Source organism: Peromyscus leucopus, chromosome 5 (genome assembly GCF_004664715.2).
Source record: "Peromyscus leucopus breed LL Stock chromosome 5, UCI_PerLeu_2.1, whole genome shotgun sequence".
Lineage (NCBI taxonomy): Eukaryota > Metazoa > Chordata > Mammalia > Rodentia > Cricetidae > Peromyscus > Peromyscus leucopus.
In genome coordinates, this window is record NC_051067.1 from 106038387 (window position 1) to 106056069 (window position 17683).

Below are 17683 nucleotides of genomic sequence, written 5' to 3' on the forward strand. Positions count from 1 at the left end.
TGTGTGAGAGGTTCTGTCACTGAGAATAATGTCTTTGAGATTCAAATGGCATTTTCCTTTGATAGTGAGTGAACACACCACTTGTTGGTGCACATCTGAGTGACATCAGGTTTCAGCTACTTTAATCAAGCTGTCATGCTGTTGTTCAAACAAGACTTTGACTGGGCATGTTGGTACATGCCTTTAATCCCAGCACTCAGGAGGCAAAGGCAGGTGAATCTGTGAGTTTGGGCCAGCCTGGTCTATAATGTGAGTTCTCAGATATCCAGGGCTATGTAAAGAGACCTTGTCTCAAAACTAAACAAAATACAAGCAAACAAACCAAACCCATGACTTGATATGATGCCATTCACTTGTTTCTTCAGGCTAAAGTCCTGGAAGTAGAATTGTTGAGTCATAGAACAAATGTGTGGAACTTTCAGAGAAGATGTCAAGTTGCCTTCCCTGATCACCATGTAATCATTTTCCTTCCCCTCTGGCCATGTGTAGTTGTATCAGATGCTCCATGGCTTTGCCAACACTTTTGCCTATGGGTCATGATCTGGTTACAATGACTGGGTGTGTAGTGGTGTCTCATTTCAGATGTTTTCCTGAGCTTTGCTCCCTTCCCTCTACACACACACACACACACACACACACACACACACACACACACACACACTTTGACAACTTCCTCATATACAGAAAATGACTAGTGAGACTCTCCAGTCCACATTTCCTATGGTTTTTCCATCATCAATGCAGAGCCTCTGAAGCCAGTGCATTAAGTAGCAGAGTGCACGGGGACCCTCCTTCAGCTTGGTGCAGAAGCCCAGGGTTTGGAAGATTACCATGCTGTCTAGTTAACTGAAGAAACTGGTCCTAGGACAGGGAGCTTGGAGGAGCTGAGGGCCTTCAGCCTCCATACCTCAGCTGTTCTTCAAACAGGGGATTGAGGGCAGAGAGAGCATTGCCTAGGCAGGAGCTGTGACCACAGAGTGTGCTGAGGAGGAGACAGCTAACTGAGATCAGGGTGATAGGACAAGCCATGGTTGTACCATACCAGGGAAATGACAAGAAAAGTCCCATGGAATAAGTATTTCTGTGTGGTTCTGTGGGTTCTGTAGACCTCTGGGGGACTGGAAAATGGAACCAAGGCCCATTCTTAGGTGGCTCTAAAGTCTTCCTGAGATTGAACCTCAGGACAGTACCTTTGGGAAATCAGGATGGGCTAGGTGTGAGCACCTGATTCTGTCCTCTCAGATGCAGTCTGCCAAGGTTCACAGTGTTTCTGAAACTCCTGCTCCATGGCCTGTATTTGAACCTTAATTCAGGCCCCAAGAGCCCAGACTGTCTTCAGTATTAGAGCCAGCAGGCTCCAGTGCACGTGGGTTAGCAACTGTGAACTGGAGAGAAGTTGGCCGCCAGAGTAGCTACAGTAAAGAGGCCAAGGGACTATGGTATGGTGGCAGAGTTGCAGTGTGCTTCAGTGAACAGTCAAGGTGTAACTGGGAGGGGCACATGAAGACCCAAGATCAATGTAAGGGATGAGGAACCCTGAACCGGGACTCAGGAACTGTAAGTCTGAAAGCAGAAAGGTGTTTTCAGGGTGGTGGGTATGGGCATGCAGTTCCCCTTTACCCAGGTTACATTCCTCAGTTTCATTCCACTCTCTGTCTGTGACATCTTGAGAAGGCATCTACTCAGAAACGCCTCCAGCTTCTCCAGTTATAGCTTTCTGCTTCATCCTCTTTCCACCCAATAGGTTTTGTAGTCCTGTGACTGCTTAATAAGTTTGATATGGGGACTCCAGATTGGGAGAGAGGGCTTCAGAGTCCCTGCTGTGCCTCCCCAGGGGACTAAAGGTAGAGCAGGAATGGGAGGCAGCTTTGCCTCACTTGCTGCTCATTGGTTCCCACCATGCAGCCCAGCTAGTACAGTTCAAGGACCTTGGTCTGGACTGCCCGCCCTCTGCCCCCACTCTGCCTCCTCTCCTTAGTTCAAAGTTCCTGCTCGGGCAAGTTCATATATTTGTGAGATTTACACGAGGTTGATCGTACACAGCAGCACAGACTCAGGACTGGGAGTTAAGCATGCCTTCAGACAGACTTCCTGGATGGCTGAATTCTCTGACCTGTGGGCTTCTGCTTCTCTTCTCTGTGCAGGGTGAGACTACCTAGGGAGGAATGGGGAACCCATGTCTAAGCTGCCAGAACTTGATAAGAGTTATTGACTGAGATTTCAGGAGCCAAAGTATCAGGGAGGAAGGAGAGGGCAGTGTGGGAAATGTGAATCTCCTAATTCCCTACAAAAGTCCACAGTCTAGCCCCTCTACCAAACAAGGCATCTGGGAGGACAGAGGAACTCCAATACTGAGAAGCTACCCCAGCATGATGGGCTCTCAGTTGTGTTGGATTTAATGTCAAGGGACAGAGGAACAGAGGGGACATTTCCTCTCTGTGTGTCCGAAACTGTAGCTGCTACTGACTTGGATAATAACAGCATAACTTCATGATGCTGAAGAGTCCTCATGTGTCACTCTCAGAATAGAGAAGTGCCATGGCACTCTCAAAAGGCCCTGAATAAGATACTGCTGCCACTAAGGTATGCAGATGGTCCAGTCCTACAACCTCCAGTTGTACCTAGAAATCTGGGTTCCTTTCTCTATGTTCCTTACCTAGGGCTTGGTTTCTGGGGAGACTAGCATGTCCTTTGGAAGAGTCAACAATTTTCAGGTCCTTATCAGAGCTGTGTGCACTGTGCTCAGGGTGTGTGTGCAACCTTAGATGCCCCTTACAATAAATCCTCTTAGTGTGATCACTAGTGACCTCTAGTCAGGCTTCTTCACTTAGGAGACTGCACTCACCTTAGCCTGATACTCTTGCCTGTTGTTGCCAGGGTTCAGGGTGTCACCATCATCTTCTAGAGAGCAGGTTCTGCCAGATTCACTCATGGCTGTTATTTTATGTTGTTTGTTTGAATGTTTGAATTCAGAATTAGTGACAAGTATAAGAGGAAAATGATTCATGTCCCATCCCCTCTATACCTCCCAGGCCTGTCTCATCCACAGGACAGCAAATGACAGAGTCTGACATATAGTGCCCAGGATTACTCAAGAAGAGCAGTGTGATCTGGGTGTAGCCACACAGCTGCAAATTTAGCACCCAGGAGGTTGAGACAGGAGGATGTCCAACTACAAAACCAGTCTGGACTACTTAGCAAGACCTTGTGTCAAGAAAATAAAGAACAAACTAGCAAACAAACAAGCAAACAAAGGAAAGCAGACAATGAAATTTCTTCAGCTGTGTTTGATTTTACCTGTTGGTCATAAACTCTGTCCCTGTTCTGGCTTATGGCTTACAGCCTCTGGTGGGAAGGACAGATTACCAGATTTCATGTGAACTTTATAGAGAGCTTTTCTGTGTGGATGAAACATCGTGCATGCAGCTAGGCTACATGGGATAATTTTCAGTGTGACCGAATAGTCCCTATACTGGCTCACACAGAGTTGATGGAAAGGAGACTGTGTCATTGGCACATATGTGGCCCTGTACAGGAAGATCATAGGGCTGAATGATGTCCTTGAGTCCCATGGTGCCTAGCTGAGTCTGGTGAATGGACTAGACCTGGAGGTACCTCAATGAAGACTGTAACAGGCAGGGAATATGTAAATCCTGTGTTTTCAGTCCAGGGTCTTTTGAGGAGACTGTGAAAATGGTTGAAAGGACAGAACAACAAAAGTGGCTGATTGGGCAGACTAACCCAGCTGTCACTTCTTTATTTACAGGCCAGGACTCATCCAGGCCCATCAGGAACACACACACTGGACAGGTGCAGGGTAGCCTTGTCCACTTGGAGGATATCAACATGGGAGTCCACACCTTCCTGGGAATTCCCTTTGCCAAGCCACCTGTAGGACCTCTGCGGTTTGCTCCTCCTGAGCCCCCTGAACCATGGAGCAGTGTGAGGGATGGAACTTCTTATCCTGCCATGTAAGCTCTTCTGGGGCCCAGTAGACTTCAGGCCCAGGGAGTTGGCTAGTGTTGTGAGTAATGTCCCAGCTGCAGTGGTTCTTACCTCTCAATCCCACATCCTGTTCCCCTTCTTCATGGAGTAGGGGGATTCCCACTACATTTTCCCAAGGCCTGCTCAGATTCTGAATGGAACAGCCAGTTACAGGCTCAAGGTTCAGCGCTTGGCACACACAAGGAGCTACCCTTGAGTACTGCAGATGGGAGCACAAACACATTTGTCTTGAGAGTCAGGTTATGTCCTGTGTCTCTGACACCAGGGAAATGTCTCTGGGAGGAGATCAGGCTCCATCACTTAACCAGAAGCACTCCTGAGTTTTATCACAGAGACTGAAGAATCCTAAACAGTGAAGCAGTGGTCCCTCAAGGACTGTACCCTCCACACTCACTGTGCCAACCGTATGAGCAGATGTCCTTTGACAAGAACAAGTGCATGTGCTGACAATGAGGAGGCCTGTGGGAGAGATGTGGAACCCTGTAAATGGAGACTTTAGATGAATGAGCTCCTACTACCTTGTGGGAAACTAATCCATACCCATTTATGCAATAGCACTCTAAGGACAACTTACCTCTTTCAGGCCTCAATAGGGATAGGGAGAATGGTAAATATTTCAAAACCCATGGTTAAAGGGTGCCTTGAAGACTCCTAGGACCCTCAATTTCCTGAACTCCCAATAAATAGATGTGAGATTATCCAAATCTCTATCTTCAGGTCTGGGCTCCATCATAGCTTCCCCAGCGTGAGACCTTTATGTGTGAAGGAGTGACTCTATTTTATTTACTTATTATTTTATGGATATGGGTGTTTTTTGCTGCATGTATGTCTATGTTCCATATGATTTCAGTGCCCCCAGATCTCCTGAGACTAGGGTACAGGGTTGTCATCTGTCATGTCGGTGCAGGTCCTCTGGAAGAACAGCCAGGGCTAGTGACCACTGAGCCATCACTCCAGCCCCAATAGGGTCGTTAGAAAATGATGTCATATTCCCAGCAAGTAGTTTTCTAGTAGTAAATCTACCTTGTAGCTAAAGTTTTCCTGTTTCCACCCAGCTCCTGCAGCCGCTCAGACCCAAGTAAACACACAAAAACTTATATTACTTATAAACTGTATGGCTGTGGCAGGCTTCTTGCTAGCTAGATCTTATATCTTAAATTAACCTACTTCTATACATCTATATCTTGCCACGTGGCTTATGGCTTACCGGTACTTTTATATCTTTCTTCCTCTGTCTGACGGGTGATTCCTGACTCAGCCTTTCACTTTCCCGAATCCTCCTCTCTTTTTGTCCCGCCTATTCTTCCTGCCTGGCCACTGGCCAATCAGCACTTTATTTATTACCCAATCAGAGCAACATATTAAGCACAAGGAACATCCCACAGCACTATCCAGTGTCTGGCTTTAACTACAGTTCAGTCCTTGGAATAGTTAATTGTTTATTATCATTAACAGGTGTCTACAGAATATCACTGTATTGAGTGCATTAGCCCAGGCCCCATTCACAAGCACCCCACCTCTTCTTTCTATGTCTGAAGACTGCCTGTACCTCAACATCTACTCACCTGTTCATGCTTCTGAGGGCTCCAACCTCCCTGTGAGTATCAGTCCATGACTAACTAGAGGTGGAAGGACATTTCCTCTGAAGGAATATAGAGGGCTAAGATCATTCTGGGTTTGCTGCAGTAAAGACCCTGGCATTATGTTCAAGAATTCCTTCTTTCTCAAAATAGACAGTTAACTCATGGGCTTAGGGACAGAAATCCCTGGAGGCACGGAGAAGTCAGAGTCTGTAACTTAAGGTATTCAGGGCTTATGCCCAGAAAACTCAATTAGATTTCCCTGAGATGAGTTTTGGATTATCCAAGTAATAAAAATTGACTCATATTTTTGGCAAGTAAGATGGGGGGGGTACTTGTTTTATTTCTATAAGTGACCACGAAAGATACACGTCTTTTCTTCTCTGAGGGTGTCCTAGAGAATCGGAGACAGATTTTAGTTCAGGTGGCAGATGAAGGGTTGAGAGATTTTTCTTCCTTTTGGAATGTGGAGCTTTCACCAGATCATGATGGCTGGGACCTGTCTATGTGGCAGCTTCAGAGAAAAAGCAATAGATATTCTAGATGACAAGTGGCACTTGGGCTGGGTAAGAAGAGTGATCTATTATTATTATTATTATTATTATTATTATTATTATTATTATTATTAACCAGGTGATGGTATGGATCCATGGTGGAGGACTGGTTCTGGGAATGGCTTCTATGTATGATGGATCAAAGCTAGCGGCCATTGAGGACATTGTGGTGGTCACCATCCAGTACCGCCTGGGTGTCCTGGGTTACTTCAGGTGAGCCCAGGGCTGGGCAGGGAATTGGAAGCTGGGCAGAAACAGGACAGCCCTGTGATTCCTGTCCCTGCCACTTCTCAGCACTGGAGATCAGCACGCCAGAGGCAACTGGGGCTACCTGGACCAAGTGGCTGCCCTACGCTGGGTCCAGCAGAACATCGCCCACTTTGGAGGCAACCCTGACCAGGTCACAATTTTTGGCGAGTCAGCAGGTGGCGTGAGTGTGTCTTCACTTGTTGTGTCCCCATTGTCCAAAGGACTCTTCCACAGAGCCATTATGCAGAGTGGAGTGGTCACGATGCCTGGTCTCGTCTACCAATCTGCTGAGATGGTCTACACAGTGAGTTCCCTCAATTCTCCCCATCCTAGTCCTCTATCCCAGCCCTCACTCTCAAACTCCTGGTTCTGTCTGCTCTGTGAATGCAATAAATATCATAGAGGTACCTAGGACTTTCTTTTTTCTTCTTCCTTGCTGAAGGCTTCAAGGGTCAGGATGCATACACCTCTGCCTCACTTAGCTGAATATTTTCTCTGCCCCAAACAGTTGTACCTAGTAGCTCCCTTTGTGTTCAGAAGCATTGCAGTAGGTGCATTAGCTCCCCTGTTTATCTCATATTAACAATGGGGAAGTGGGAACAATTGCATTCCTGCTGTAATCCACACAATTTACCCACTGTGATTTGTGGGGCACCCACACTAACTAGGAGTATTAGGAAAACTTTCCCTGCTTGGAAGGAGGAACAGGCTCCTGCTTGTGTTCTGTACAGATGGTGGCCAACATCTCTGGATGTAAACAGATGGACTCAGAATCCCTGGTGGGCTGTCTGAGAGGCAAGAGTGAAGAGGAGATTCTGGCTATCACCAAGGTTTGATTGCATGGTGCTCGTGTCTTGGAAGGGGTCTGATAGGGAGTGAAACAGAAAGTCCTTTTTACTTGGGGATAATGTAGCTGATGTACATGTCTTGATGCCCTTGTAGCTGTCAATGAAAAATAGATATGAATGGAAATCATGGGATTATTTGACATCAGAAAATATCTGGACCATGAATTTGATCCCTCACCTTGAATGCCTCTCAGGTCTTCAAGATCATCCCTGCTGTGGTAGATGGGGAGTTTTTTCCTATGCATCCTGAAGAGCTGTTGCTCTCTGCTGATTTTCAACCTGTCCCCAGCATCATGGGTGTCAACAATGATGAGTTTGGCTGGGACGTCCCAACTGTGAGTCCAGATACAACTCCTTGATTAAGTGATTGGATGGGAGAGGGTGCTCAGAGCTCCACAGCCCCAACTACACCCTATTTGAAAATCAACTTGAACTTTTCTATCCACCTCTCAGTACCTGTGCAACATTGATACTGGGGAAAAAATGGACAGAGAGACCATTCAGGCTGTTCTACAGAGCACACCAACAAAACTGGTAAGACTCTTAATATTGTGGGCCAATGACAGGGAGCTTCTAGTTATCTGCCATTGCAAAGAGCCACTTGAGCAAAGAATGGGGTATACTTCTGTTTTGTAATGGTGTCCCCCTTAATATGTTCTTTACTCAATTACCTTCTCCCATCTCAGACCCCTCTCTCTTCACCTGAGGATACTGATTCCTGGTGCTGAAGTTTCCTAACACATCTTTTCTGGACCTCTCTGAACTAGATGATGCCTCCTGATTCTGCTGACATTCTGGTAGAGGAGTATTTTGGAGACACTGAAGACCCTGAGATTCTCCTAGCACAGTTCAAGGAGATGATGGAAGACTCCTTATTTGTGGCCCCTGCCTTGCAAGTAGCACATGCTCAGAGTGAATACATCTATAAATATGCCTCAGGGTTGGGACTCTAGCTAGCGGAAGAATACTTATTTCTTATGCATAATGCCACATGATTAATCTACTGTAGTGTCACAAAGAAAAAGAGGCCTGATTCCAAGGAGATGTCTCAGAGCTGTGGGTCCAAGGACAACACTCTGGTGTCTTTAATTGTTCTTTGGTCCCAGGCTTCTGAGGACTCAGTAAATCCTCATATCTAGTGTAAGAGCATAATACCTTTACCAGGCACAATGAGGAAAGTGAAGTTATGATGTGCTAGAACTTCCTCTAACTACTCAAGGTCATGATTTAACCAAGGCCTTTCCAAAGGCTCATGGTTTAGCCTTGTACTCCATACTCCCCTAAGCTACTGTGACAACTTTAGATCAAGGAACCTCATACAAAAGATGAGGCAGGACAGGTCCAGGAAAGAGGCAACTACATCACAACGTGTCTACACTTCCAGGTCCTCTTGCCCCTGTCTACTTCTACGAGTTCCAGCACTCACCCAGCTTCTTCAAAGATGTCAGACCATCTCATGTGAAGGCTGACCATGGTGATGAGGTTTTCTTTGTCTTTGGATCCTCCTACTGGGGCAGCAAATGTGAGTTTTCCCTTTTTTCCATTAGTAGGATGGGGATCCAGGTGAGTACAGAAGGATGACTGAGCTCACTGTTCAAGTGAGGAAACTGAGGGTCTTGGAGAGCCTATCACAGCCATCTTATAGCTCTAAATGGTGTACTAGGATTATAATCTGAATCCTTTACAATTCAGACTGTACTTTCTGTCCCTGTCCCCAAACTTATCATGGTGCCAGGCCTGGTATCAGCGAAGGACATTTAATGCCATGATGTTTCCTTAAATGACTATGCAAGAGCAAAGAAAGAGCCTCTGGACTGAGAATAAGCTGAGGTGGAGGTGGTGGGTTCAGTTAGAGGCTGGGACAAGTAAGGGGAGTGTTAGAAATGGAAGATCCTGAATCCCAGCAGATGGGGAACATGCACAATGCAGTTAGGCTGTAGTTGGGATTGTGGATGTGGCAGGTGTATGGGGCAACTGAAACCTGAACTTTTCTTTTTCTCATGGCTACAGTTGACTTTACTGAAGATGAAGAGCTGCTGAGCAGGAGGATAATGAAGTACTGGGGCAACTTTGCAAGATATGGGTGAGAAGACACCCCCCCAATCTCCCAGGGCCTCCTCCTGTTTGTGGTAGCCTCAGGAGCATTATAGTTCCTTTATCACATGACAGGTTTTTCTTCAGGGGCAGGTTCCTCTCACACAGTCATCCCATCTTGAGTGTCAGCCAACAGTCATCTCCCTGTGCCCTGGCGTGGGTGGCCAAACTGCTCTAGTTTTGGGTACATGAGCCTGCTATAAAGGAAGGAAAAACATCCCAGATGGTCTTGCCCCTAATGGAGTGACACTAGTGGAGTTTCTTTTTGCCTCTATCATAAGACCATCCTTCCTTGTCCTTGAATTCTGGCCTGCTTCATGCACCATATTGACCCAAACTAGGGGATCAGGTCTGGGTACAGCATAACTCACAGTGATCCTCATTGGCCTCTAACATGGGAGTGTGTCCACAGGAACCCCAACAGCATGGACCTGCCCCACTGGCCTGTGTTTAACCAGGATGAGCAGTACCTGCAGCTGGACATCCAGACTAATGTGGGCTATGCTCTGAAGGCCAACAGGATGCAGTTCTGGACCAAGATTCTGCCCCAGAAGATCCAGCAGCTGAAGGATGTTGAGAACAAGCACACAGAGCTGTAGCATGTTATGCACCATAGTGGAGTGCTCTGAGTAGAACTGGAGTCAACCTAAGGTGCCCACACACTCAGAAGAGAGGGGTGACTCCATCCTTCATGTGTGCATGCATCCCCTCTTCATGTATCTGTTCAGTTAACACTTAAATGTGTCACTGCTACCCTGTTTGTCTGGGTCCTGTCTTGTTTCACATATTCAATAAATTTCCCCATGACCGTGTGTTTGTGTGAGCCCCAGTGGATGCCAGCATCTCTTTGTATCCTAGTGGACCTGCATCTCTTCCTCTCTTCTTTACCTCATCTTCTCCCAACCCTCTTTCTCTTCTTTCCCAAATTCTACATTTCTGCAAATGAATCAGAAGCTCTGGATAGTTTTTACATGACACATGTGGCTGGGTATTACAACCCTGCGTACATCTCTCAGCAACTCCTAATCCATTATCTATGAGTTGATTATAACCTGATTAGTAATAGCACTGGTGTCTTAGTATATTCTAGATGCCATGAAAAATTCATAATAAGCTGCAAGCTGAGTGTTGTGTCAGATGTGTGGCCCCACTACTAGCAAGACTGAGTGAGAGGACCTATGCAGAAATGCAAGGGTAACTTGTTCTAAAGATGGACACTGCATGTAAATATTTAATAACTATACAGATGAGTATGTATATTACTGTGCATTTAAGTATGTATCATAAACAATATGACTTATAAACAACAGAGATTGGTTTCCAAAGTTGGTGGTCATGAAGTTCAGGATCAAGACGCCATTAGATTTGGCATGTGGATAGGGCTAACTCTCTGACTCAAAGATTGCCCCATGTGTCCTCCTTGGGTAAAATAGACAAGCAATGGTGTTAATTCCTTGGCCACTGCTCAGTAGACCCAATCTTATAATCAGGACATTGGACATCAGGATGTAACATACAAGTATGATCCACAAAGACTGTCAGACTACAGCATCCAAGGTCTTCACATCATCCAGAAAGATTGCCAGCAACTGAAAACCTTGCTATCTAGTGTCTCCATAGATTGTCACTATGATTGATGCTATAACAATCCACTTCTTTATTTCTGTCCTCAAATGGGAAAAGGAGCTTTTTTGTGAGAAGCATATTTTGGCATGTTCATTTGTGCTTTGATCCTGGAAGTGTGTGTGTGTGTGTGTGTGTGTGTGTGTGTGTGTGTGTGTGTGTGTGACAAGAACCACTGTAGTTCCTTGCTATCTGCTTACATCAAGATTTGTTTTTATTCCAAGGGCTCTACAGATGTGGTGAGAACCTATTTGCATGGTCACAGCACAGATCAGTGAAGATGTTTGACTGTGGATTGTGTAGATGGGGTATGAGGTGTTCAGTGGAAGCAATGGTCTCCCTGATCACTGCATGGAGGGATCTTTGGCCTTTCTCAGTTCCTGGTCACTTCTTACTTCCTTCTGGAACTAATATTCTCTTTGGTCCTCTAGCTCAATAATTTTCTTTTCTTTTTCTGTGTTTTTTATTAAATTCTTTCTTATTTATTTAAGAAATTATTAAAATTCATTTTACATACCAACTGCAGATCCCTCTCTCATCCCTCCTCCCACTCCCCAAGCCTTCCCTCCCCTGACTCACCCCCTCTCGCCTCCTCCAAAAGTGTAAGGTCTCCTATGGTGAGTCAGCAAAGCCTGGTAACTCAGTTGAGGCAGGACCAAGCTACTCCCTCCTGCATCAAGGCTGAGAAAGTTGTCCCACCATAGGTAATGGGCTTCAAAAAGACAGGTCATACACCAGGGATGGATTCTGATACCACTGCCAGGAGCCCCTCAAACAGAACAAACTACACAACTGTCTTCCATATGCAGAGGGCTTAGTCTGGTCCCATGCAGGTTCCACAGATGTCAGTCTAAATTTTATGAGCTTGGTTCAGTTGTCCCTCTTACCTTTCTTTGACTGGACTCCTGGAGCTCGGCCTGGTGATTGGCTGTGGCTCTCTGCATCTGCTTCCATCAGTTACTGGATGAAGGCTCTATGATGACAATTAGGGTATTCACCAATCTGGTTACCAGGATAGGCTCAGGCACCTTCTCCACTATTGCTAGTAGTCTAATTTGGGTTCACCCTTGTGAATTCCTGGAAACTTCCCTAGCTCCAGGTTTCTTCCTGTCCCCATGGTGTTTCCCTCTATTAAGCTATCTCTTTCATTGCTCTCTCATTCCATCCCTCTCCCAGCTTGACCATCCAGTTCCATCATGTTCTCATCCTCTATCCCCTCTCCTCTATTGTCTCCTGTTGCCCCCAGTCTACTCATAGAGATCTCTTCTATTTCCCTTTTCCAAAGTGATCTATACATGTCTCTTAGGGTCCTCCTTGTTACCTATCCTTCTCTGGAGCTGTGGGTTGTAGTCTGGTTATCCTTTGCTTTACATCTGGTATTTACTTATGAGTGAGTACCTACCATCTTTGTCTTTCTGAGTCTGGGTTATCTCACTTAGGATGATATTTTTTAGTTCCATCCATTTGCCTGCAAATTTCATGATGTCTGTGGGAGGCCTATCCATTTCCCTGTGGGAGGCCCACTCCCACATTTTACAACAGGGTACTCTTGAGGAGTGAGAGATAAGAGGTATTAGATAGAAGGATAGAAGGGAAAGAAACAGATAGAAACATAGGATAGCCTCGGGAGGGCCTGGATCAATATCACCAGCCCCTTCTGTCTTTTCTAAAGGGCCTTTTATAGGAATGCCAAGGGGTGAAGCAAAAGACCTTCCCCTTAGCACAGCCAAGTGCAGACCCTTCCAAACATCTGGTAACTACACATGTAGTCAAGCAATCCTCTAATGCAGCCCTGCTGAGTAAAGCAAGCTCAGATCTCACTAGGAAACCCTTGTGGGCCTCCATAACTACCCTAGGCCTCTCACATAGATTGTGCCTGTCCTAGGTCATCCTTCTTGATTAATTTCACATACATACATTCAGGAAGTTATCAAGAAGAAAGTTGTCCATCTTTGGCTATCAGCCTCTGGCAAGAGGGGCTACAGAGCTTAACTCAGTTCTGACCCAGATCCCTACTAAGAGCTTGCAAACATCCACAGTGATCTCTATAGCTGCTACATATTCCAGAAAAGTAATAGAGGATAATAAAAATGTAATATATTTACTGGAATGGGTCTAAGGTAACCACATCAGTCTTAGCTTCACTAGGCACTTTTTGTCTTTTAGAAAGAAGACATAAAATCTCCCCTAAGTATGACACCTTAGCTTAAGTTTTCCAGGGGCCACTGAGACCATAAAATTACATTCTGGGCTGTTATAAAAAATGTTCAAATATATCTTGTACAAAACCTAGTATACATATTTACATATTTACAACTGGTATGAATGTCATTATACTACTATACATATTTATACTTTTTACAAGCTTACAATCAATGGAAAACTCTCCTATATATTAACACTTTTTACAAACTTATATTCATATTTACACTTTTTACAAACTTATATTCAAAAGCAAACTCTATTATATATATTTACACTTTTTACAAACTTATATTCAAAAGCAAACTCCATTAAACATGTTTATACTTTTCACAAACTTAGATTAAAAAACAAACTCTATAGAACTATTTTACAAATGTTAGCACACATCTAGAAGAGATTTGTTAAAAGAATTATTTACCAAACTTATATTCAAGAGGAAACTCTATTAGCAAACATCTAGAATGAATCTCTTAACAGAACTAACTTACACTAGAAAGAATCTCTTAACAGATCTAACTTACATTCAAAAGCAAATTTTATTAGCAAACATCTAGAAGAGATTTCTTAACTGAACGGCTACATTTTCTTCTAACAAGACAGGAAGTACACAAATCATTTTTAAAGTTCAGAGTTCATAGTCAGACTTGATATCATTCTGAAAGTTTTCTTGAGTGTTTGAAGTCCAAGCTCTAAGCTTGACTGAGGGTAAAATTCCCTCTTCTTAATATAGTTAAAGCTGATATTTGAACTGCCATAAGCTCTTTTAATGATGATTTGTCTTTGATAGGTTTTTATTAGTTCAATGTTTCTGATAAGGTTATTTTTTCATAAAAACTGCTATTATCCAAAAGAGTCAAGGACATAGATGTATTGTTTTAAACACATCTTTGATTAGCTCACTCTGAGGAAGAACATTTTCATGATTTTTTTAATTGCCTCCTGACAGACATCACCTAATTCTCATTTTTCCATAGTAAATAATCCCCACCTGACAGGCAGGTTGTTCCCTTGTTTCTCATTCCCAGGAGGCAAGCTCACAAAGCTTGTGGGAAACATTTTGTATTTTGAGCTGGAAAAACAGAGTTTTGGGGGCAGTGCCAGCATCTCTGTTATGGACTACATTTCCCAAACTTCTTTCTCTATATTGTCACACTGTTACAATGAATTGCATTTCCCATGATGCTATTCTGGGTCCAGGAGAAGACCCAGCTGTGGCCAATTGTGAACGTTTCACTTCCAGTTTTCTTGGCCTGTATTTGTGCTAAAAATCAAGATATTGCAAGCTTTTTCACTATGGGAGGTTTCTATTCTCCCTGAGCTTGCGTTGGTAGGTGTACTTTCTTTATCTGACACTTTTTCCCAGAGTAGGCTGCACCCACCCATGCATGCTTACAGACTGGCATTTGTTTCCTGACTTACTGGGTCAGTGAAAGAAAATGGAACTACTTGAAAAATAAAGGCTTTTCAAGAAAGATTTTTCCCCTGGGATAGATCTGCTTGTCCCCTACCCCAAGATGCAGAGTCCCTGATGCCTTAGCCAAAGCTCAGTTCCTCTGCTAACTGCTTTCTATTCTGGGGGTGAGAGTTTGAGTACACATTTCTGTACAGTCAATTTTTGCCTCAGATTTTCCTGTATTGCAGCTACTGCTAGGAACTCAGATCCTGCTTTTTCATTGAAGGGAGGATCCCAAAGTCTTCACTGCTTCCTCCATACCAGCATCCCTTCCCCTGGTGCTGCACTGCCTCTGTTGTGGCTGTACTCTGGGGGGAAGCTGTCCCTGCTCAGCTTTCTGCCTGCAGTTTTTTGGGTGAAGGCTCTGGCTGCAGGGGATTCTGGCTGCTATTTTTCTAGTACTGACTTGAAAGGGAGATAGGACTAGCAGAGAGGATTTGCCATGTTCTAAGAGGTTTTTTTTCCCCCTAGAGCAATTACAGGAGACTTTCCCTTTCTGATAGATGTTACTTCCAGGTGAATCTAATTTTGTCCTTACAGAAAGAAGCAAGATGTGAGAAGGAAAGATCTGAAAAACTTTCAGTTTTTGAGAGAGAGAGAGAGATTACTAGGTTTCTGCTAAGGGCTTAAATCTAAGCTGTCTACAAGCCAAAAGCTTCCACAATAATTTTTCCTGCTCATTTTCTTTTATAGTATTTTTTTTCTCATGACTCCAATTCTTCCCAGTTTGTGTTCATAGTCCCATAGTTGGAAAATCAAGGACATAGCTCCTTTGTCTTGTTGCTTATTTTATTCTACCTTACCCTAAGTTTCTCTTTACCCAATATTCCTAAATTCTAAATTTCTTCTTACACTATATTCCTATATTTTTCTTATTTTTTTCCTTAATTTTTATAGGTAGAAGTTAAGAGAGAGGAAAAAAAAAGAAATCCAGATAGAAATACTTACTGCAGCCTCACCTTTAACTCTGGCATTCAGCTGCTTTACTTTGACTCCTGAGAATAAAATACCTTTGCCATTACTTTAATTCCGTATTGAGCATGCCCCCTTATGCATGCAATGGCCCCTAATTCTCCTTTCACCAAGTGCTTCTATCTGTTTGGGCACCATCTGTCGGAGCTCAGCTGGGAGACTGGTTCCCACATTTTTTGACAGGGTACTCTTGAGGAGTGAGAGATAAGAGATATTAGATAGAAGGATAGAGGGGAGAGAAACAGATAGAAACACAAGTAGTATGCATCAATATCCACCAGCCCCTCCTGTCTCTTCTAAAGGACCTTTTATAGGAATGCCAAGGGGTGGAGCAAAAGCCCTCCCCATAGCACAGCTAAGTGCAGAGACTCTTCCAATCACCTGGTTACCATGCATGTGGTCAACAATCCTCTAATGCAGCACTTCTGGGTAAAGCAAGCTCAGACCTCACTAGAAAACCCTTGTTGGTCTCCACAGATGTCATAGTTTTCTTTTCTTCCTTCCTTCCTTCCTTCCTTCCTTCCTTCCTTCCTTCCTTCCTTCCTTCCTTCTTTCTTTCTTTCTTTCTTTTTTTTTTTAAAGCTGAGTAATACTCTATTGTGTATAGGTACCACATTTGCTTTATCTATTCTTCAGTTGAAGGGCATCTAGGTTGTTTCCAGGTTCTGGGTATTACGAATAATGCTGCTGTGAGCATAGTTGAGCAAGTGTTCTTGTGGCATGATTGAGCATTCCTCGGGTATATGCCCAAGAGTGTTATCAATGGGTCTTGAGGTAGATTGATTCCCAATTATCTGAAAAGTTGTCATACTGATTTTCAAAGTGGCTGTACAAGTTTGTATCCCCACCAACAGTGGAGGAGTGTTCCCTTTGTGCCACATCCTCTCCAACATAGACTGTCATCAGTGTTTTTGATCTTAGCCCATTCTGACATGTATAAAATGGTATCTTAATTGTTTTGAATTGCATTTCCCTGATGACTAAGGATGTTAAGCAATTCTTTAAATGTCTTTCTGCCATTTGAGATTCTTCTGTTGAGAATTCTCTGTTTAGAACTGTACCCCATTTTTAAATTGGATTATTTGGTATTTTGATGTCTAGTTTCTTGAGTTCTGCCAGATGTTGGGTTGGTGAATATCTTTTCCCATTCTGTAGGCTGCAGTTTTGTCTTATTTACCATGTCCTTTTCTTTACAGAAGATTCTCAGTTTCAGGAGGTCCCATTTATTAATTGTTGCTCTCAGTGTCTGTGCTACTGTTGTTATATTTAAGAAGTTGTCTCCTATGCATTTGCATTCAAGGCTACTTCCCACTTTCTATTCTATCAGCTTCAGTGTAACTGGATTTATATTAATGTGTTTGATCCACTTGTACTTGAGTTTTGTGCATGCTAATAGATATGGATCTATTTGCAATCTTCTACATGTTGACATCCAGTTATGCTGGCACCATTTGTTGAAGATGATTTCTTTTTTTCTATTGTTCAATTTTGGCTTCTTTGTAAAAAAAATCAGGTGTTCATAGGTGTGTGGATTAGTGTCAGGGTCTTCAATTCAATTCCATTGGTCCACATGTTTTTTTTTTTTTTTTTAATGCCAATACAAAGCTGTTTTTATTACTATAGCTCTATTGTAGAGCTTGAGGTCAGGGATAGTTATGCCTCCAGAAGTTGCTTTATTGTACAGGATTGTTTTAGCTATCCTGTGTTTTTTTGTTTTTTTGTTTTTTTTTTTTCATATGAAGTTCAGTATTGTTCTTTTGAGGCCTGTGAAGAATTGTGTTGGGATTTTGATGGGGATTGCATTGACTCTATAGATTGCTTTTGGTAAGATGGCAATTTTTATTATGTTGGTCCTACAAGGAGATCTTTCCATTTGCTGATATCTTCTTCAATGTCTTTCTTCAAAGACTTAAATTTCTTGTCATATAGATATAGATCTTTTATTTGTTTGTTTAGAGTTATCCCAACGTATTTTATATTATTTGTGGCTATTGGAAAGGGTGATGTTTCTCTGATTTTTTTCTCAGTCCACTTATCATTTGTATATAGGAGGGCTACTCCTGTTTTTTTTTTTTTTTTGAGTTAATCTTATATCCTGCC

The 17683-nt window shown here is 43.4% G+C and overlaps 1 protein-coding gene across 1 annotated transcript; it reads left to right on the plus strand.

Annotated features, from left to right (window-relative positions):
* Positions 1-1997: 1997 nt before the first annotated feature.
* Positions 1998-10142, plus strand: LOC114703551 (acylcarnitine hydrolase-like). Its single transcript, XM_028884388.2, has 12 exons — positions 1998-2145; positions 3767-3971; positions 5461-5602; positions 6219-6352; positions 6434-6692; positions 7120-7218; positions 7431-7571; positions 7690-7770; positions 8004-8148; positions 8621-8758; positions 9247-9319; positions 9743-10142. Exons 1-12 carry the CDS (start codon positions 2073-2075, stop codon positions 9927-9929), a joined length of 1677 nt encoding a protein of 558 aa, XP_028740221.1. The 5' UTR covers positions 1998-2072; the 3' UTR covers positions 9930-10142.
* The last annotated feature ends 7541 nt before the right edge of the window (positions 10143-17683 follow it).

Coding starts and splice junctions, on each gene's coding strand:
- LOC114703551 (XM_028884388.2), top strand. CDS start 2,073: ATGCCTTCAGACAGACTTCCTGGATGGCTGAATTCTCTGACCTGTGGG. Junction 5,603..6,218: donor CTGAGGGCTCCAACCTCCCT/GTGAGTATCAGT, acceptor ATTATTAACCAG/GTGATGGTATGGATCCATGG. Junction 6,693..7,119: donor CTGCTGAGATGGTCTACACA/GTGAGTTCCCTC, acceptor TGTTCTGTACAG/ATGGTGGCCAACATCTCTGG.